This window comes from Leuresthes tenuis, unplaced genomic scaffold, assembly GCF_036924035.1.
Source record: "Leuresthes tenuis unplaced genomic scaffold, fLeuTen1.0.hap1 SCAF_3, whole genome shotgun sequence".
NCBI lineage: Eukaryota > Metazoa > Chordata > Actinopteri > Atheriniformes > Atherinopsidae > Leuresthes > Leuresthes tenuis.
In genome coordinates, this window is record NW_027325357.1 from 29,053,195 (window position 1) to 29,075,780 (window position 22,586).

Genomic DNA, 22,586 nt, shown 5'->3' on the forward strand with positions numbered 1-22,586 from the left:
CTAAGGTATTTATTCAAAGCTCCTGGACATGACTCCCTGAGATCATGAAAGCTCTGGACATTGTTGGGCTTTCATGGAACACACCTCTTCACTATGGCATGGAGGTGAACAACATCTGTGATGGTGTTCCCATTTTTAAGAAGGGGGGCCAAAAAGTGTATTCCAACTATGGGGGGATCTCACTCTTCAGCCTCCTCTGGAAAGTTTACTCCATGGTGTTGCAGAGGAGGCTCTGCCCGATTGTCAAACCTCGAATGTGTGAGTGTGGTTTTCGCTCAGGTCGTGGAACAGTGACCTAGATCTTCACCCTCAGCTCCTGAAGGGGTCGTGGGACTTTGACTACATGTGCTTCGTGGACTTGGAGAAGGCTTATGATCATGTCCCCCAAGCGATCTTGTGGGGGTTGCTGTGGTAGTATGAACTACGGAAGTTGCTTTTGTGGACTTTTCAGTCCCAGTATAACCAAAGCAAGTGCTGTGTCAGCATTCTTGGCACAAAGTTGAGCTTGTTTACAATGCGTGTTGGCTATCCCATGTCTCTGGTCCTGTTTGTGATTTTCATGGACAGGATCTCAAGGCATTGTCTCTGGTTTGAGAGCCTCAGGGTTATATCTCTGTTTTTTGCAGATGATGTGGTTCTGTTGGCTTCTCCAAGCCATGACCTTGAGTGTGCACTTGAGCAATTTGGAGCCGAGTGTAATACAGTTAGGGTTTGGAAGTCAGCTCTCTCAAACCCGGGCCCAACTGACTCAAAAGTGACGGTGTAGAAATGCATGACAATGTTCATTCAAATCACTTACATTTTTTAAATCCGAGTTATTTTCGACGGTGGAATAAAGTATTCTTGTGCCCCTGTTCTGAGAAGCAGTTGGCGTAGCTCATCCATCATTAATACTTTCAGATTCTCCAAACTGAAGGCGCTCTGACTGCTTCTTTATTGCAAGTTGACTTCTCACAAAAGATTTTCCACATAGCTCCACTTTAAAGAAGAAAATCCATTCAAGGCCTCTGTGAATTGAGTCAGCTCCTGACAAAAGGGAAATATGTAGCACAAACGATCTTTGTGGATCTGGTTAAGATGCTGATTCTTTGGATAGTAGAGTTTTGGCTGACATTGTGGATGTAGCAACTAGCTGTGTTCACTGACAATAATTTCAAGCCATTATCACCAAAGAAAAGAGCTTGAAGCACAGAGGAGCATCCTGAAAAGTGAAGCTTTTCAAATATACTTGGCAGAATCATTTCTGTCCACTAAAACCTTTATTACTCGGCCTCTGAATAAACTACAACTATGAAATAAAAAGCATTTCAGAGGTTATCCCTAGTTTTTATTGGAAATGACTAAATTTGCCCTTGTGTTCTTTATTATAAAAAGAAAGAATTGTTTGGAAAATGACAAGCTTGATGAGATGTTGATGTACATTCAAAGGTAAGATAGTGAAGCACAAATGAAAGAATTTCACAGTTCGTTTGGAAATTGTTTTGACATTTGATATGCTCTCTTCCACTTTGCATTAAATTTGGGGTCACAGTACATGCATCTATCCTCAGTTTTTTTTTTTTTTTTTTTTTTTTTTACATTTCTTACATTAAATGTTTTTCCACATTTTCATCATTTCTTTTTTCCCCAAACCCTATTTTGTGTTGCCAAGATGTTGTGTAACAAAATATCAAAGGTTTTATAATCTCTGAGTAGGAGATCTGATATATTTGAAAATTTGGAGCCTCATCTTTGAAGAATACCAGTACCTCATTTTGCAAAGAATGTAAATACAGTGTGGCTTTTAAACATGTTACATAAAACGTTACTGATCTGGATCAGCAGTGTCTCCAAACCGATTGGTGCCTCTGAATGTTGAACATTGAGCACTGCTGTTCATTACCCACCAAAACATCTGGCACAGTACCCCCAGTTAGCACCCACACAGAGCTCAATGTCACAAAACAAGTAGTTAATCTGTATAAAAAGTAGGTTGCCTTTATTAGAAGCTGGGAAACCAAAACATTATCAACATCATCGTTCATATTTTTTTTCTCCTTAAGACCACAATATTACCATTGCCAGCATAATCATCATTATCGCTTCGCACTTTTTCCAAAACATGCAAAAAGATTGAAGAGTTCAGCGTTCCTTTTTCACACGACTGACAAAGGCTTCTTCACTTGGTCTCTGTAGAAATCACAACTTGGCTTACATTAACATTGCCAGTACAACTGAGAGTAGATTTAAAAAATGAAATAAAAGTAAAAACAGACACAGTACAGCAGAAGAAACTGTAGTATGGATGAAAGTGGAGGAGATCATAGCCTCGTGCCATGTTCCCCCTGTGGGATGTTGAAGAGGAGCCTCACACAAGCCCTCAGTGTTGTGAAATACAAGACAATATCTGGTCCTACAGCAAACGGCTCTCAGAGTGTTAGGTTGGTATAAACTTTTCGCTTATTTATGTTGTCAAACATATCCAATAGTCTTAAAACGACTGTACGGAATTGGTACCAATTCAGAACCTGAACGTAGAAAAACACACTAACCCGCTGGCGAGGACAGGCGGAAAACAATCAAATGTGCTTCTGAACCGAGAAGTCAGCTCGCGCGTCCCGTTCACACCCAGGACAGATCTCTGTTGCAGTCTTGGGACGATTCAACACGATAACGCGCTCCCACAATTGCGATAGCAACTTGGTTTTCTTCTTCTATTTTTTTGCTTTGACATCAAACACTACTTATCGCAAAAAAAAGGATAATCTCACAAGTGCTGTACCTGATCTCCGAGTCACAAGTTTTGAGATTGCTTATGGCTTTGGGTGGTCTGCTGATCGTACAAATTGTTGACTTGTTTTAAGCCTAATTTGCTGTTTGAAGCAAAGACCTAAAACGTGACGACTTGTTACATTCTCAGGCCTCAAGTGATGATATCAGAGCCACGACTGAAACTCAACTTAATGAAAATTAAGGCATTAACAGACAAATGAACGCCACTTGCATACCGAGCTGCCCGCTTTTAGTCTACTTTCAGCCTCAGTACTGCAGAATTTAGAATGGATCCACTTAGGAAATACTAATGTGGGTAACAAAAAGTCTCCTACAAACAAATATGGATACCAACAGTAACCATTAAGCTGATGGGAGTGGAAGGAAGGAAAGAGTGAATAACAGGAATAAGTGGGGAGGGGATGGCTGCTCCAACCATCAAGCAGAACAGATTGGATAGGATCGACTTCGTTTCTTTAAAATCAAGATACATTTTATTTCTTTTTCTTAAAAAACAAACATTACAAAAAAAAATCTGAATAGAGAATTAGAACAATGAACCAACAGGAGAAAAAAAACTAAAAAAAAACATTCATTTTTTAACTCTCAAAACAACAAAAACAAAACAAACCGAAAAAACAAACAAAAAAAAAAAAACATCTCTTCTTGCATTTCGGAGAAACGGAAAGGATTTCGAGGTGCCTGGCACAAGGGGTTGGATGTGGGGACGCCACAGCCATGCAGGGAGGTGTGTGTGTGTGTGTGTGTGTGTGTGAGAGCTGTGACCGGAGGGGACGCTTCACATAGCGTGGGTGCATCATGTAAAGAACTGAAAAGCTTTTCATAAAGGCAGCCGATGGGCAGGAGAAAAAAATACAGGAAGTAATTCAACAGGCATATAAATCTGAGCACACACAGTTTCAAAGGGTGCGATGGTGGCAGGTAGCTAACACTCAACACCGGGAACTGGTCTACAGAGCTGCAGCCCGTTGTCAGGGCAGCGATGTTGTCTTTCAGAGAAAAAAGGAAAAGAGACGGCGCTTTAAACGAAAGACTTGTTTAAAACTATCACCCAATGCTGCTCTGCTAAAAAAGCAGCAAGAGGGCGGAGGCTGAGCCATGCGCACGACGACGTGTATGAAATACAGCGCTTTACTCACGGATACCGAACAACATGCTCAGTGATCGCACGCGGAGAGAAAGTCACAAGGTAAGAGTTGGTGAAACGCTCACACGGGACGGATGCTCACAAGCTGGTGAACCGTTCTACAGAGAGGAGGCAGAGGCTGCTGCTCTGAGGGAGAGACATTCAAACCGTTGGGCCAGGCCATCAGGAGGGAGAAAATAAAACAAAAACACTCTAAATGCAGAGCAAAAAAACTAAATAAACAGACAAAAACACAAAGAAGGAGACAGAGAGATGTTGAGGATGGGCTTTAAACAGGTACCATCTTCTAGTCTTCTCCAGAGGGTGCCTCCTCTTCTGAGCCATCCTCCTCCTCTTCATCTTCCTCCTCCTCCTCTCCTCCAGTGGCCTCCTTCTTTGTCTTGGGGGGAGGAGAAGTCTCCTTCTTCTCTTCCTCTTCCTCCTCCTCCTCCAGGGGACTCTCGGGATCCTCCTCTTCCTCCTCTTTGGGCGAGCTCTTCTCTACGGTCTTGGTGCTGGGGCGCCCCTTCCCCTTTCCTTTCATTGGGCTGGGGGTCACTACAGAAAGAAAGAACTCCGTCAGCCTGGGTACTTTGTACAGTTTTCTGAACAAGTTACAGGAATATGGGAGCCTAAACTGGACCCGATAGAGAAGTGATGTGGCTATCAAATGGACCTCAGAACCACCACACGGATCCTCTTAACAAATCATGAACCAACTTTGAACTCTGGGTTTCTGCTGGATCAGCAGTAGCACCTCACCTGTGGCCTTTAGTCGGGGTTTGGGGCTTTTCTTCTCTTTCTTGTCAGGCCGTCCCCGTCGAATCACCTTCTTGCTTCTCTTCTTGGAGTGACCATAGTCGCTGTCATCATCATCCTCCACCATGAAGTCTTCATCACTGCCGGACTCATCAGCTGCACATGCAGATGGAGCACAGAAGAATGACACACAGAACACACGGGCTGCTCTAATATAGTGTTTGTCTTTATCAAGCTGGAAACATCAGCTTATTAATGTCCTGGTTTGGACACTCTATCAGGCGATAGCATGCTCTTGGCTGTGGTATTCGGTGAAGGCTTGCGCCTCTGCTGTGTTGTACATACGGTCCATGTAGGATTCCTCCGGGTCTTCCTGCTCCTCGTCCTCGCTGCCTCCGTCTCCCAGCAGGATCTCTCTCTGTTTGGACACGGCCTTGGAGGCTGCCTGGCGCACTGTGCGCTTTCGACTCACTTCCCTCTCGTCATCGCTGTCATCTATACAAAAAAAAAAGGTTACACAAGGACTCAGTGTGGCAGGTGGAGGAGAACAAGACAAGAGTAAAGAAAGTGCTTTCCTGGAATGAGGTATGAATATATATATATTTTTAATTTAACTGTGTTGATGAAAATGCCATCAATTCATTTAAATATGACAACAACAACAACAACAACCAGAATTCACAGAAAAAAGAAAGAGCAAAGTGCAGCGTGTTAACGATAAAACAAAAACATCCCAAAAGGCACGGGTGTTTTGTCTGAGTTCGGCCAACTTCTGCTCACTTCCAGGAGGGATCCGTAAAGGCTGTGTTTCTGGGACACCACGTCGTGACTTCTTGTGTAAGGATTGCTCCGATGTTAAAGATCCTCGTAGGAATTTCAGGTTCTGTGTATGCTAAACGTTCTGAAAACGCACAATACTTTATGCAGGGCAAAAATGTGCGAATGGAAGATGAATGGGGTTCTTTTTTTAGGTTGTTTTCACTGTATTTGTTGTTAATGTAAAGTTATTTTTTAGCATTTTTCCTAATGTGTGTGTCAAAGTATAGATTGACAGTTTAAATGGCTGGTAGGTAGCCAGCTAACAGCTGCCAGATCACCAACAAGTATGAACCTGGCAGAGTTTGAGCTGTTTGTAGTGTGTGAATGTGTGGAGGGTGGAACTAATGGTGGGAATTTCTCACCTGCCGTGGGACTAGAATGCAAATTAGGAATTTTGCAATTCTTTAAATTCTCCTAATGTTCATCAGCCTGCACTATCCAAATTAAATAAACATAGCAAAGTCAGCGCTGTTCCAACCGAGAAGTTACTCCTAACCTTTGGAGGTCCCATCCTACCAAAAACACAACCGCTGCTGCTTTGGATGCTTCTCTGAGGAACACCCGGCACTTTCTTAGCCTCAGTCTCTGCTGTGCGTCTGTTATGTTGTTTGTTGCTTTCCTCTTCAACTCCTCCACCAGGGGAGCAGTGAAGGCAGGCCACGTTCTGCTGTGGATGACCATACTTCCCTCACCGAGCGCACACACATATTGTAATTGGAAAGGTTAATTATTCATCCCAACTTGGATGAGGCAGACATAAGGCGGTTATTTTTTAGTGATTTAATTCAGCTACAGAAATAAATCTTTGGCCCTAAACTGCCCATCAACTAGCCAAAAAGCTTCAAATGAAAACTCTTAATCCCTCGCAGGAAAATGGCCAACACAGATGGAAACATATTTAACGAGGATATCAAAAACACAGACTAGATTACAAATGCAGGTGACAGCGACCGATTATTCCTGTGGATGCACCGTAAAGATGAATATCTACAGCCTATCAGGTGATAAAGGAAAAGGTGACACACGATGTGGAGCATTTTAAGGTGGTAAAGTAAGAAAGTGGAGTTACCTGCAGCCCTTTTTCTCTTTGGGCCCCTCTTGGTGGGCTTCTCTACCTTAGCTTTCTTTCCCTTTTTCCCTCTTTCTTCTTCATAGTCGCTTCCTCCGTCTTCATCCTCCTCCTCTCCAAAGTCATTGTCTTCATCGTCGCTGCCGAAGTCGTCTGCGGCAGGACACAGAGGGCAGTCAGGTGTCATGTTCTCACCGTGTCGGAGTAAATATCTCAGAAATACCAGGCTGACTTACCTGCTGAATCATTTTTGGGTTTGGACAGCTTGTCATCAGAGTCCTCACTGCAAAGGAAAAAAAAGCATTGTTATCGGTAACTAAAGGAGTCCATCAACAACCCACCGCCTCTGACACTACTATCAGAAGACTCTCCTCTCTGAACCATGTATTTGTTAAACTACCAGTTTCCTCTTTGCTCTCCCCATTCATGCCATCATCTCCCAACCTGCACCTGCCCACCAGTATCCTGTCATCTCAGTGCTGCTGTGTGTCTCTATTGGCTTCCAGAAGCTGCTCTTGAATCCTCAGGTTTATTCTACTCCCCTCTTAAATAGTAGATATTATAAGACTGAATCATCATAATAATAGTAAAACAAACACTGATAATGACACAGAAAAGGAGGCCGATATTTACCGGTCCACTCAATGCTAACCTGTCATCCTGTGAGTTCTTTGAGCGCTTGTGCTTGGGCTCCCGAGGGGCTGCGCGCACCTTCTTCGGCTCGTCATCACCATACTCCTCATCTACAGAGAGGGAGAAAGGACAAGAGGTCAGAACATGCATCCGCTTAGAAACAGAGGAGGAGAATAAAGGTATGCTGTACAGTGAAGCTCTGTTAGACTGAAGTAAGGCACACGTGTGGTCTGGGCTCCTTCATGATGATGCAACAGGTCTAAAACAGAATTATTGTTTTCTTTCTAACGAGAGAGCAAAGAAAGAGCAAGTGAGGCTCTTTGATGATCACTATGTGTTGGTATCAACACCACCTGAATCTGAGCACTTCCACAATAGTGAGGAGTGAGCACATGGCACCACTCCAGAACACCAGCAGAACATTTCAGCACTTCGGTGTATGTGTGAAAAAGTTTTGCATCTTTGCTTTGGACAGATGACTTCGCAGGACTCATCTGAGGACCTCAGCCAGTGTTCCAAAGTCTGGGAACGTTTCAGGGAAGTGATCAGGAGTCGGTAGGACTCTGAATGAGGGATTTCCTCATTCTGCAAGCACATCCCCGGGAGGAAATCCTGCAGCCAGTTCTCCCTCTGCACAGAGGGTGCTGTTGCAACCTCCTGCGTTCCATATTGGTCACAGATGAGCTCAATGGCCTCCAGGTCGCAGCTCTTCAACAAACTGACAGTAAAATACATTTAGCGTGGAAGGCGGTCAGCCAAACCGTGCACATTCAGCCAAGTGTGGACGGGAGGTCGCTGTGTGGCTCCTGACAGCACCGACTACATCTCCCTGTGTTCTAATGAGTCAGCACTTTCATATTTGATCTAAAATAAAGACAACTAGAAAAGATTAATGATGGAAAATATTCAAAGAACGTAAACCGGCTTCAGGCTCGTTTAGAATGTCAACACGCTGACATGACACAAAAAAAATGGTTAGCTGAGTCAGTAAAAAGACGTATCCCCTTGGAAAAATATTATCCAGTGAACATGAGGATGGATGATTCGGACTGGGAACAAAACAAATCATCTGGTATCATCTGAATGACTTCATGTCTGCACAGACTGGACCGAATCCAACTGCTGTCCAGATCTTTCTGTCAGGACCAAAGACACTCAGCCGCTGGCTGGCATGCTGCAGGTATTATTCACCTCATTTAAGGTGGATGTGACCGCTGCTTGTCCTCAGCACAGTCACATTCCCGCCACCGTCGCTGAACAGGCATGCAATGATTCCAGGTTTCATGCAATGATTCCAGGTTTCATGGAATGATTCCAGGTTTCATGGAATGATTCCAGGTTTCATGCAATGATTCCAGGTTTCATGGAATGATTCCAGGTTTCATGGAATGATTCCAGGTTTCATGGAATGATTCCAGGTTTCATGGAATGTTTCCAGGTTTCATGGAATGATTCCAGGTTTCATGGAATGATTCCAGGTTTCATGGAATGATTCCAGGTTTCATGGAATGATTCCAGGTTTCATGGAATGATTCCAGGTTTCATGGTTTAATAAAAATAAAAAAATGTTCCGTGGTGACGTCCTGCTGCATGAGGCTTTTCAAAAAGAGAAAGAGTGAAGCGAGCCTCCAGCTAAGTGTTGGATTATGGTGTGATTTTGGACTGAGGTTGATCAGCTGTTCAGTTACTACATTAAATAAATAGAAATGATGCCAACTGTATCCACATATATTGAAACTTGCTTACCTGCGTCGTCAGACTCGTTGAATTGTGAATAGTTCACCACTTTCCTGTTCCTGTGAACAAACACACGGTGTCAGATTTCAGAGTCACAGTCCTCATCTGATATAAAACAATGCAAAATAGAAAGCAGGGGGCTGGCAACTAAGTGGATGCATGTCATGTCTGGTGATTGAACAGGAAGCCACAGGTCAGCTGTGTATGAATGTCTGAATTGTACTTTTTGGACTGAGAAGCCACAAACAGCCTCCAGCCATGGGGCACTGAACCGGACACTGGCCTGTCTTCTACAGTTACCCCGCTTCATTTGGCCAGCTGGATGTGTAAAGCCTCGGGTGACAGACAACTACACACACCTTCAGAAAGTGGTGTAGCAGGGCTGACTTAGAGAGGAGGGCTGATGCAAGTTAAAACTACAGAACATTCCTCCCTAATAAACATTTGTGCAAAGAGTACATTATAATACAGTTATTTATGCACGAATAACAAAAACATTTCAAAATAAAAGCATAACAAAAAAATATAATACTTTCAAAAACTGCATTTCAAAGCCAGAAGTCTGAATTAGCAGAGTTGTAAAACACAAACACACTTTGTTTTTGAGATTTGGAAGCGAACAGGCAACTTATTAGTTCTTCTGTACAAACATCTGACTGGAGACCACAGCATCTTAACATGGAGCGCTTCAGTGTCCAAGCTGCGGCGACTCAGACGAGCAGGACCGCCTGTGTCAGGCTGCTGTTGCCCGTCTGAGCCGTCTCGTTTGGGGAGTTTGTGCAGCAGGAAAAGGGATGACAGTATGTTGACCTGTTTCATTTCTACTGATATTCCTTAAACAAGACATAAAATCAGACAGCGCCCTTTACATCTGTTGGTTAAGCTGCTCCCCTGTAAAGCAGAGTGTGTATGTGTCCTCTCTCACCACACAGCCACATCCCATGCACTACATGTACATAGAAATATATATACGTGTGTGTGTGTGTGTGTGTGTATTCAGTTCTATTCCAGCACTGTGTTCCTAGTAGTGAGCGTAATTCCCCCTGAATACACATTCATGTTCACAGTTGGTGAAAATGTTGTTAAAGATGGTTCACTTTTCATACTTTAATCAAAATAACCACAGCAGTCCTTAATGCTAAACAACCACCTGTCTGCGTATAGCGTGCACTGAGTGTGATGATCATGGCAGATGAGCAGTGCACTGCTGCCACCATGACAAAACTCTACAGCCATCATAACCACAGCAGTGAACATCCCGCGTCAGTTCAACCCAACTCTCTCACTTGTTGAATAAGGAGTGCCTGCGGAATGGAGGTTTCTCCATCAGTGGGACTGCTTCAGTCACAAGATTGACTGGAATAGATCGGTCTTGAACAGGAAAAGAAGATGGTAAAGAACGAGAGATATTTCCATCATTAATAGTCTTTGCAAACTTACATAGAAAATAAAGTAATTCTGGATTTTTGTGACAGTAAAAGCAGAGAAAAAGCACAACAGCTTTACTGTCACACATCTACACTTTAACTGTACTATAAAATTAAACCTGTTTTACCCGATAGGGATGGAACATGTTAGCATCTCAAGTGAGCGAGCTGCAGCACAACGTGGCAGCAATGCTGCAACTCCAATGTAGCCAAAGTCTGCTTAAAAAGTAGCTAAAGGGTGTTAGATGATGCTCATCAACATATTTGTGGCGCCATCGTGTCACATTGCTGACTTTGTTCCAGCCCTTTATATTAGTTTCTCTCCTGCTCTTTTCTGTTTCCGTTGTCATGGTGAAACAAGTCTGAAATTCTTTAAGACTAAGAGTACACACGGATTCCTTTTGCATGTGTTGCACGGACTCCTTCACGCTATATTAAAGGGGACATATTATGCAAAAATCACTTTTCCAGCTCTTCTACACTAATATATTTGAATTTGGGGTGCGTACAACCATACAGTGTTCAAAAACTACAACCGCGTCCTTTTCACGTGCGCTGATGTGGAAACTCGCTCTGTTGTCGCTATGGGCGCCACATTCAGATTCCGCTCCCCTTCCTACATAGAAAGGTGGAAAGGGGAGTGGAATCTGAACTCTCCAGCAGTGGCCAACACCCAGTCTCCACCCACCACGCCCGACAGGTTATAAAACAGCAAAGCTCAGGTGAGGCGCCCATATTTCATTCATCGCAGCGAGAAAAAAAACAAAAAAAAAAACAGATGGCACTATGACGAATTTGAGAGCTAAGCATGTAAGTTGCTCTGTTGTTGGCTGCAGTGACCAGCACAAGACCCTGCATAAGACCCGAGTCTCAGAGGACCAACGACGGGAGTGGATAAAGTTTATTGTTGAAGGCGAAGTTCCGGCCACGGTCGGCATAAATCTATCTGTGTGCCAAACATTTTGACATGGACTGCTTCCACAATTTGGGTCAGTACAAGCAAAAATTTTCCTAAAAGAGGGATCGATACCGAATATTCATGGGGGAAGGACAGATAAGTGTGCTTTGTGATTCTTTCATCCCATTACCACGAGCTAATGCTAACCGCTAGTTCATGCAGGTACAAACATGCAGAAATAAATTATTTATACAGCAGCTTGTGTTATATTACATTCTCAGGGTCTGACTATGGCTCAAACATATATGGTTGCAACGGTGTGTAGGCAGCCATGACCAGTGCTCGTGCTCAGTTGTTGTCATAACAGCCTGATGCTGAACCGAGGGCGGAGTGAGCATTAGCAGCGACTTCAGTGGCACGATCCAACCGCCTCAGTACGCGAGTGCTACAGAGAGAGTACAGAGAGGGCTGCTGTGCTTGATCCGTGAGGAATTTGACCAAATTATTTCACAAACATCATCATCATCAAGGTGCCTGTGACCTGTGTGAACTGGTGGAAAAGGGGTATAACTGTTCTCCTTTAAATCCTGAGATGCAGATGCTTGACCAAGCAAGTCTGCCTGCTTCTTCTCACTCACTGTACGAGTAGCAAGCTGCTGTTTTGATACATAAACTGCTGAGGGGTTCTTAGCAACTCGTGATGAATCAAATCAGCAGCTCGAATCGTGCCTTGCGATTGTGTCACACTTCCATCAGTCTCTCAACACAAACGGAAATAAAAACGTTGCATTCATCTGATCACGTCAGCACAATAAGAAGTCAGCAGTAAAACAACTTTACTGTGCGGCGGACATGAATGTACAAAGGTTTCCAAACAAGCTTTGATCTGTCTGAAACGTAGGGATGAGCGATGACACGCTCGCAAAATCAGATTGCGATTAAATTGACGTTGATCTTGGTGATCAGCATGCAACATTTTCAGTCGATCTAGCTACAGAACCAGCTGTGCATCCCTCAGAACACTCCAGTCCACTACATGCTGGTAATGTGCCTCTGAGCTTGTTGCTAACTGCCCAGAAAACCCAAAAGGCTACAACGACTGAGGAAGGAAAAACACAGGCGAGAATGAGTGTCGCCAAACTCGCATCATCTTCCCATCATCTGTCGAAGCAGTTGACAAAAAAGGTCCCACTATGTCAGTGAAGTGGTTTGGATTCAGTCGCTTCACTCTTGTAAATAAACTCCTCTTAAGTTAAACTACATTTGTTTTATGGTGCGGTCATTATTGGTATACCGCTGAAATTGACAGCGTTAAACTATATTATGATCAAGATCCATCAATATAGAAAATAACATTGTGATCATGATTTTTTTGCCATTTCGCTGATATCTGATGGCCAGGCTCCTCGCCCCAATCTCTAAGGCTGAGCCGAGCCACCTCCGAAGGAAACCCATTTCAGCCGCTTGTAGCTGTGATCTCATTCCTTCGGTCACTAAGCATATAACTAATACACAGTATCAGGAGTACAAAGTATATAAACAGCATGACCAAAAATATTTCTAAGCCACTGTAGTCATATTTTTTGTTGTTAGTAATATACACATCGTACTTACATTAAATTCCCCAAAATGATCAAATTAGACAACACAGCAGAATCAAGTTATGAGAGGAAACTATGACACGGTAACATGCTCCCAAAATCACCAACATTTGTCCAAAACTACTGCAAACAATGTCATTACGTCATGACAATGACCGGTAGATAATATGTCTATTGCAAGGGTTATATATATATATTTTTTTGTTTTCTTTTTGCTGGACAACTTGCAGTCCTGCCACCAGAACAAAGAGGGAATTGTCTTGATCTTATTGTTGGAACTATTAGTCAACTTAGTTGGTTATTATCATTTAGCTTTTATTATTCCATTGTTACTTCATAAAATGTTATTCATACAGCATAAGATATGTCATATTTATCTGATAGATTCCAGTTTGTTCTTGTAAATGAAGAATCTTCCTCACACGTTGGAGTAAGTCATGGAGTTCCTCAGGGTTCTGTGCTTGGACCGATTCTTTTTACTTTATACATGCTTCCATTAGGTAACATTATCAGACAGCATGGCATAAATTTCCATTGTTATGCTGATGATACTCAGCTGTACTTATCTATGAAGCCAGATGAAACCAACAGGTTGGTCAGACTACAAGCCTGTCTTAAAGACATAAAGACCTGGATGACTCAGAACTACTGTCTGCTTTTAAATTCAGACAAAACTGAAGTTGTTCTCTTTGGACCTGAGCGCTTCAGGGAGAAATTGTCTAGTTATATAGTTACTCTAGATGGTATTTCCTTGGCTTCTAGTTCTACAGTGAGGAACCTTGGAGTTATTTTTGACCAGAATTTATCATTTGACGCACATATAAAACTGGTTTCTAGGACTGCCTTCTTTCACCTTCGTAATATTGCTAAAATCAGGAACATCCTGTCTCAGGGTGATGCAGAGAAACTAGTTCATGCATTTGTTACTTCAAGATTGGACAACTGTAATTCCTTATTATTGGGCTGTCCCACATCTTCTCTGAAAAGCCTCCAGCTGATCCAAAATGCTGCAGCCAGAGTTCTGATGAGAACTAACAGGAGAGATCATGTTTCTCCAGTTTTAGCTTCTCTTCATTGGTTCCCTGTTAAATTCAGAATAGAATTTAAGATTCTTTTCCTCACATATAAAGTTCTTAATGACCGAGCTCCATCATATCTTAAAGATTTAATTGTAAGGTATTTTCCTAACAGAGCACTTCGCTCCCAAACTGCAGGTTTACTTGTTGTTCCCAGAGTTTCTAAAAGGAGAATGGGAGGTAGAGCCTTCAGTTATCAGGCCCCTCTCTTGTGGAATAAGCTGCCAGTAAATGTCCGGGAAGCAGACACCCTTTCCACTTTTAAGATTAGGCTTAAAACTTTCCTTTTTGATAAAGCTTATAGTTAGGGATGGCTCAGGTAATCCTGAAACATCCCATAGTTAAGCTGCTATAGGCTTAGACTGCTGGGGGACCTCATCTGTCACACCTTTCCTCACTTTGCTCTCTTTTTCCCCCTGTTTAATTTCACAATTGATTTTATGTACATGTGACATTATTGTGGTTATTAACGTATGTTTCCCTGTTCCAACAGATATCCTTTGAATGGCGTTATGGTGTTTTCCCCCCTCTTTTCCCTCTTTTCTGTCTTCTCAAACCCCAGCTGGTCGAGGCGGATGGCCACCCTTCCTGAGTCTGGTTCTGCCAGAGGTTTCTTTCTGTTAAAAGGGAGTCGTTCCTTTCCACAGTCGCCACAGGCCCGCTCAGGACGGGAGATTGGACTGAAGACAAGTTTCGGTGCAATCTGTTGGTTTCCTTAGCTAGGATATTAATTTTTTGAATTGGCTCTATATGAATTAATTGGATTATGATTACAATAAATTGAATTCCAATTGGCTTGAATTGGACTATATTACTTAAGTGCCTTGAGATGACAATTGTTGTAATCTGGCGCTATATAAATAAAATTGAATTGAATTGAATAAGAAAACAATTTCAAAGCTGTTTTTTTTTTACGCTGTTCCCAACGCAGTTTAATTCTGTAGTTTAAATCAGTGATATGATGCTCATGTTGGCCAACAATAAATCAGCTGCTGCGACCCTCACATCTCTAAATGTGACACATCAAAGAATGTTTAAAATTGTACATCAGTAAATATGTCACATTATGAATCAAAGGCTCCCAAAACACCGTGTTGGCCCCAGAAATCCTGCCCGGAGCATCTTTAGCTGCCACCGCCCTGTTTAAAAATCCAGAGCCAGTGTAGCTTCTCTGCTTAATTCAAGAGAGAACGATAAAAACCGAGCTTCAGCGTGTGACATGAAGCTGAGGCAGCAGTGCAAGCACATGGGCTCAGTGTCCCTTTCATTTTTCTGATGTTTGTTTTCATACCAGCAGTCGTTTTTGGGAAGCCTGCCCAATCACTATTTTCAGCTGAATGTAAGCCGTCACTTTGTTTATGTTCATGCACTGAGCTCTTGCTCCTCAAATCTTTTACAGCTTCTGTTTGGCAGAAGCTCAGTGGACCACTGACAGCATGATATTTTTCTAGACTTCTCACAAGCAACTGAACTACTGATGTCTGTACATTAACTGCTGACACATGTGCTACTTTAAACCGTGTATGTGTAGCAAAATTTGACCGATGGCCCTGACAGCATCGTCAATCTGCTCAACAACACCTCAGAGAATTTCTGCAACCCACACAGATATGGTTGATTTTTATTTAACCCTTAAAAATGAACCACTTTGGCGAGCATTTCATGCTTGAATCAGTATCAGACTCACAAACCATCTAAGTTTGGGCTCTCGTGATTTCAGTAAGATTTATATAAATCCCCCATCCAGAGCCACTTCACAGATGTCACTGTCATGCTGCTGTGTGTGCTGCTGCCAGTGATTAGATTACTTTGTTACAGACATTAACAGCAGCTTGTCTAACAAATTTAGGATTTGTCAGTTGCCACTCTTTAAAAAGCCTTCTAACCATGCCAGTTTTTCCTTATGCTCATTTTCACATATTGGTTACATCTCATTGTTAACAGAGCAGCTCAGTGCTGCATTGGTGTGTTTTCACGCGCATCAAGCCGGCGTCACAGAACAAGTTGTGATGGAATTTGCAATCGTCTTCACTGTTTGAGTCACCATGCACTGCTACGGTTAGCTACGGTTATGTGGCTACTTGCAGCTATAGGAGAGCTAACGGAAGGAATTCTACACACACAGGTTTTTATTCTACTGGGACCACTTCATCGACACCCATGGCTGCAGCACAGCTCATTCACTCCGGTAAGAACGTCCATCTTACTCAAAGTCATCGTTCACATTGTCAAAATTTGATAAATATTCTGCCATGTTGCACAAAACTCACAGTAGCAAACTCTGTGTGAAGTTAGCCGACTGTCACAGAGAAAGGAGTAAATAAACTGTGCTCCAGGGGGGCGTGTGGATGAAGTGGGCCCAGTAGAGTGCCTGTGTAGAAATCCCACCGTTAGCTCTCCTACAGCCGCAAGTAGCCACATAACAGTAGCTATGAGCTAACAGAGCTATAGAATGCATTCGTTCATTCATTCTTCTTAAAGTATTGGTGAAATAAAGACATTCATTATATGGATATACGCCGATCTCGAGTTATCTAAATAGCTTCCAAAGGACGCCGACTTTCGCCAAACTGTTCTCAGTGAGCAGATAAACGCATTTCATGCCAGAAATAAGGTCTAGGTTTAAAAATACCGGAGTTCCTCTTTAAGGGTTGAAGGCCTTGACCTCCTGTTGAGGAAATACGATATTTTCATTCGCTGTTAGCTACGCTGCAACAGAGTGCCATCAGCTGGCTTATGGTCCTGGTGCATTCTGCCACTCGCTGAACAGACTGCAGTCAGAAGAAGTCAGCCGCCACATCAATAAGTCTATGTTTTTATTGATAATGCAGCGGTGCAAGGTCTCCTTGTCTGTGCTTGAAGCAGAAAGGAGCTGTGCCAGGAAGAGATAGTCCTAAACATTAAAGTAATTATGGTTTGTTTGAATGGCTGTTTTCCCTTCAGGTTTGATGCATGTTGATGCTTTGTTTACACGCTCTGCTTTCGCCCTAGTGCACAGTGTTGTGTACCAACACAGATGTTATAAAAGCCGGCACTTTGATGTTGTGTAACCAGGCACGCGTTTGAAAAAAACAAACAAAAAAACTGAACTGTTTGCCCAAATAGCAACATTGTATAGAAACTCAATACCCTACAAGCAGAACAGCAAGAAGCAAAGAGGGAGTTAAAAATAATTAAATCAGGTATTGAATGAGCAGCGTGTACAGACTACTGTAAATTACTAGCATTTATGTGAAAAGCACAAAAGTTAAAACAAATATCTCACAATTTCCTCCTTGCAATATATTAGAATTCTTGATGGCACCAAACCAGACCCACTGATCCACTTTTTTAGATTCTGACTAGATTCAGACACGTAAATTTGGATATCTGCCGATACCAACACATTCTGATTCAGGGTCTGGTGATGTGGCATGAAAATAAAATCTTTAAAATTCTTTCAGCCCAAACTTGATTTTTTCTTCCCTTTTTAAAAACATATTACAAATGACAGAAATGACTCATCCCTTCACTAAATTTAAAGTGCAACTAAAGACAAGATGGCAGGCACTGCCGTTGTAAACAACAAGGAAGCCACATCATGTGGACACTTGTTCCGAGTCTGAGGTCGCGAAACCGACCCAGTTCCAAATAATTGATGACACTGCATTTTTTATGGTAACAAGCCCTTCCTCGCTAGCTGCCATTTTGTTTTTTTTGTCTCTGTGCGACTCTGAACTACAGAAGCCCAAGCACATCGGCAGTGTCTATTAAAGAAAAAAAAAAAACAAAAACAATTTTCGTAATCGTCATAAACGTCAAACTCAAATGATTTGATAAAACTGATTAATCGCCCAACCCTATTCTGATCCCAGATTATTACTGTAGTTGGAATTGTGGAAGCTTACACGTGACTGGACACAACACAGCACTCTCAACTTTTGGCTGCATTCATATTTACATGACACACAGACAGACAGCCATAGAGTCATTCTCTAACTTTCACGTCCTTGTCGGCTACAGAGATGCTCTTTGTCCTCTACGTAACAAACTGAAAAGAAAGTCCAGTTGGCTAAATTTGGAGCACACTCCGTATTCTGATCAGGGCAGACTGCAGTGATGTTTCTTCTCTGTGCCTGAAGAGAGGAACGGAGTGAGACTGCCACAGAAACTTTTGCTGAAGAATTGCTCAGCGTTTTATTGGGTGAGTGAGTGGTGGTAATTTGTGTGTGTGTGTGTGTGTGTGTGTGTGTGTTGGGGGGTGCAAGTTTCAGGTTAAGACTATTGGCAGCGACAGTATCTTGGATGGCTCGGATCGGGATCAGGGACAGAGAGATCTTGATCGGGACACCCCCAGCGTGCCTCAATCGTTGTGTGTGTTGGTATGTGATACATAGAGGGTCTGAATCTTTGCGCTTAACGTTGTCTTTTAACATATCTAACACCTTTAAATGCTGCTAACTGTGTGAGTTAGTTTGGCTACCGCAGCTACTACTTCCTGGATAGTGAACTAAAACTTGACTCAAAATGTTCCAACAGCCTGCAAATGTGTTACAAGTTGATGTCTTGCTTGTGCTTCCAAACTAAAATATCTGCAACAGAAGGATGTACTTAGTTAAAAGATTCTGTGGCAGGTTGGTGGGCCATTGCTAGGCCCTGCCTATCATTCAGGGGTCCACTCTTCCACCGATTACTTACAATTACGCCCACTGTTTGAGAGAATTAAACCAGGAAATTGTTTTTGTTTGATTTTTAAAATGGTTTTCATAAAGCTGTCCATCCATCCATTTTCTATACCCGCTTAATCCGTTGGTCGGGTCGCGGGGGGGCTGGAGCCTATCCCAGCGGTCATCGGGTGAGAGGCGGGGTACACCCTGGACAGGTCGCCAGTCCATCACAGGGCCACACAGAGACAAACAACCACACACGCTCACACTCACTCCTAAGGACAATTTTAGAGACACCAATTAACCTAGCATGCATGTTTTTGGACGGTGGGAGGAAGCCGGAGTACCCGGAGAGAACCCACACATACACGGGGAGAACATGCAAACTCCACAGAAAGGCTCCAGCCAGGGAACCTGGAACCCTCTCACTGTGAGGCGATGGTGCTAACCACCAAACCACCGAGCAGCCCTTCATAAAGCCATCATTTTTGCTAAATCTGGAAAAGCGAAGGTGTGCGTTTGTGTGTTTAATCAGGAGTACAGATTCGATGTACGGCTCGACACGGGCTGGGAACAAACAGTCGTCCCGTCACTCTCGCTCTGTCCATAGAACTATCAGCACATTCTTTCAGAAATTAAAGATCAGTAAGAACCCTGCTGAGACACTGTGGACACGCATATCTGAAAAGAGGAAGACATGGACAGCTGCTTTGAGCGAGGCAGACAATCTTCTTCCCGTCGTTATAGGGTTACTATCATATCAGATCGAAAAGAAAGCAACTACTTTGTGCTGCGCTCCGTTTGTGAAAATACGAGCTTGCTAACTTCATTAAACAGTTTCCAAAGGCACCTCCAGTCAGCTACAACAAGTCTGCTTGCAACATTTGTAAATCAGGACTGTGCTGATCAGTCTGCACAAGGCACTTAAATCACATCCGAGCACAGCATGAAGGAAGAGCTTCTATTCACTAAAGGGGTTAAAGCGAATCTGACAGAAAGCACATAGCACGAGCTCGTAAATCAAACAGTAACGCCCCACGGATCTTTTGATTTTTTTTTATGAACAGCAGTACTTATGTGTTGGATTGACTGTAAAACATACAGAAATACCAAATCGCAGTTTTAGGGATTGGCAATATTAGGGGTGTCAGAACTGTTTTATTTAAATGTTTTTTCCCTCTCAGTATTCTACGTCACTCTGTTTTTTTCCCCCATTCAAAGTAAGGCTGTGTATACACAAACACGGGGACTTTGACAAATGTTTTTCCATACGTTTGCAGCCGTCATCCACGTAAAAACGGGACTCTTTGCCCCTGAAAACAACTATCCTTGACAACTGGTCAGGGTGAAGATATTAAAAGCTCTGATTGCTGTTACGTGGACAAGGAAGTTCTTTTCTTTTTGCTTTGATGCCAGAATATGTGCCGATCTTCCCTATGTTGTCATGGCAACCGGAGACGCCAGCAAGACATGCTGGTGCTATCCTCGTCTATGGATTATTATTATTTTTCATATGCAGCTTAAATTTAACATTTAATCACCTAATTCTGCCATGACTATTTGGCTGTAGGTTTAAAAGAACAAAACACGAGTCTATATCATTAGTAAAAACTCGACACTGTGGAATCCAGATCTTTATGCGGATCAGGACAAGGATTGGCAACATCAGTGCGATATCCAATGAGACAAATCAAGCATCAGAATCTGATATGGATTTATGATATCAGATTAAAGAGAGTTCGAATGAGGAGTTACAAATAAATAGGAAGTGAAAGAGCCTGGTACATAGGTGTGAAGTCCCCTTGACCTGCCTTCTTCAGGTGCTTTTTTCAGGGGCCATAAGACACCCATTGCCAAAGCAGACCACATAACTTTGTAAGCAGGCATGTATCAGATCTACTAGTTCATCTTGCACGGTTGTGGTGCCACAAAATCTGCTCATCAACAGATAAACAAAGTACTTATATCTACCTATGAGCAGCTTTCATGGGTCTCCAGGACCACCTCTGCCACGATGACACAGCCATACATGCACACGGACCCATAAGCACAATTCAAATTGACCAAAAACGTGTACATCCCACATGTAACGTAATGTACATCCCACATTTCATTTGATAGTAATTAAAAATCAAAAATACACACCGGTAAAACCTTATTTAGATTCCGTGGGAAAACAAATGGATTCCAAAATACAAATATGTTGGCATAAACGACGTCTTATCAGGCTACGGGGCATTTTAATCAGGATTAAAAGAGCCCAGAATCACCTCATGCGCTATCATCACAGTGGGAATCTCGCAGTGGAGAGGCGGGTGGAGGAGGGGGTGTGGTGACTTTTGTAGTTCTCCGCCTTCCTCTGACATCAGCCAGCAGTGTTCATTTACAGCCAGCGCTGAAAATGTACCAGCTCTCCCCGCATTTTTGGCCCCACAACCACGACAGTTTCGTGGACTCCTACATGGTTTTCTATTGTTCTACACACACAAACGCGTTGTAAATACGTGATAATGGCGACAACACCGACACGCTCAGTCTGCGCGGCAACAAAATCAAACCCCGAGGCCAACCACCTCCTCCGGTGATTTTTTTCCTTTTTTTCTTGTTGGGGTATTAGCAGCATTTTGGAACCTCCCCTGGATGAATGGGTAGCCATATTCTCATTCTCAGTCAGAGAGGGGAAAACGTTTTCTGACCCGATTAAAGTGAGCCGTTGAACGTAGCTAGTTAAATCACACCGACTAATTTCCCGCTTGGCCTATGTAGCAGCCAACAATGCACATCATGGATTCATTTAAAAGCATGACACACACACGACACAGCGGCGGGCTGCGCGTTATCTCCACAAGACATGGCGAACGGTCCACACCGCCGGGATCCATGTTAGAAAGAGAGGGTGCACACGCGAGAAGGGAGACACTCACGACACATTCCCATTGTTTTTTTCATGAAATAAACACATCCGCGGCTCATAAAAACCCAACATGGTAGGGAGTGTGCAAGTTACCAGACAACACAGTGTCGTTATTTAACTTGCGGAGAGCAGAGGACGGATTTAGCACACCTACCTCACTGGTCTTGACATTTTGCAGGAATACTGTAGAGGTTAAGGATGTGAGAAAAGGGGGAGAAGAAAAAGCACAGGGGGGGGGGAAAGAAATAGATTCCCGCTCTGCAACACCAAGGGAAGCGAGGTTGACGCACAAGTCCGCCGTCCAAGCTAGCGCGTGAAAAAAAAAGTACGGCAGCGCCTTGTTCTCCAAATACAAATATTCTTATTTATTTTTACCCTCAGCTACTCAAAATGGTGAATAAAACAAACTGAAACTGCAGCTCGTGTGCAACCAAACCCCGCGGCCTTGAGGGGTGGGTCCTCGCCAACAAGTCCCGCCCCTGCGGGTCGTGAGAGGACCAGTACGGCTCTCTGTTGCTCCCATTCGCTGATTCGAACGCAAGATTTCATTTTTATTGGACAACGTAGGTGCTCCTTATAGCATTTTTGCAAGTAATTCTCCGCCTCCGTTAGCAGGCTCGGTTGAAACGGCACTGTTGAGAAAACAAAAAGAGGCCCTCAGGTTGGATTTAAAACATGCATTTCAGCGTGGGTCCCAGAAGAGCAGAAGTAACATTGCAATTATAGGTTACAACCTGCACGGACATCATGTATATATGATGATGACATATAATATGTTTTAGCAGGCACATTGACTGTGCTAATACTGAGACTGGCTTTTCTTCTGTCTCACCTGGCAGGCTACTGCAGCAGGAGATGTAGGCAGCAGATGCATCTGCATTACAGGTTTTATTAAGGCTTATAAGATTATACAATTTATGCATTTGTCATTTCAAAGTAAGACTTCTCACAGATTTACTTTTTTTATAGTCTCAGACATTAATAAGAATATGTAACTTAATTCAAGTCTGTTACATTTCCTCAAATGTTGATGCAAAACAGATCTCAAGCAGATTTCATAATGAAATTGCTTCTTCCAGTTTTTGTTTAAGAGAGCTACTCTGGTGCAG

At 43.0% G+C, this 22,586-nt stretch overlaps 1 protein-coding gene across 1 annotated transcript; it reads right to left on the reverse strand.

The window, feature by feature from the left end:
* Positions 1-1,961: 1,961 nt before the first annotated feature.
* On the reverse strand, positions 1,962-21,941 carry nucks1a (nuclear casein kinase and cyclin-dependent kinase substrate 1a). Its single transcript, XM_072382933.1, has 8 exons — positions 21,632-21,941; positions 8,925-8,974; positions 7,198-7,288; positions 6,782-6,828; positions 6,546-6,698; positions 5,003-5,152; positions 4,661-4,813; positions 1,962-4,456 (listed from the first exon to the last, which is right to left on the reverse strand). Exons 1-8 carry the CDS (start codon positions 21,646-21,648, stop codon positions 4,206-4,208), a joined length of 912 nt encoding a protein of 303 aa, XP_072239034.1. The 5' UTR covers positions 21,649-21,941; the 3' UTR covers positions 1,962-4,205.
* Between the last annotated feature and the right edge of the window lie 645 nt (positions 21,942-22,586).

Coding starts and splice junctions, on each gene's coding strand:
- nucks1a (XM_072382933.1), bottom strand. Junction 6,829..7,197: donor AAGAACTCACAGGATGACAG/GTTAGCATTGAG, acceptor TTTCCTTTGCAG/TGAGGACTCTGATGACAAGC. Junction 4,457..4,660: donor ACCCCGACTAAAGGCCACAG/GTGAGGTGCTAC, acceptor TTCTTTCTGTAG/TGACCCCCAGCCCAATGAAA.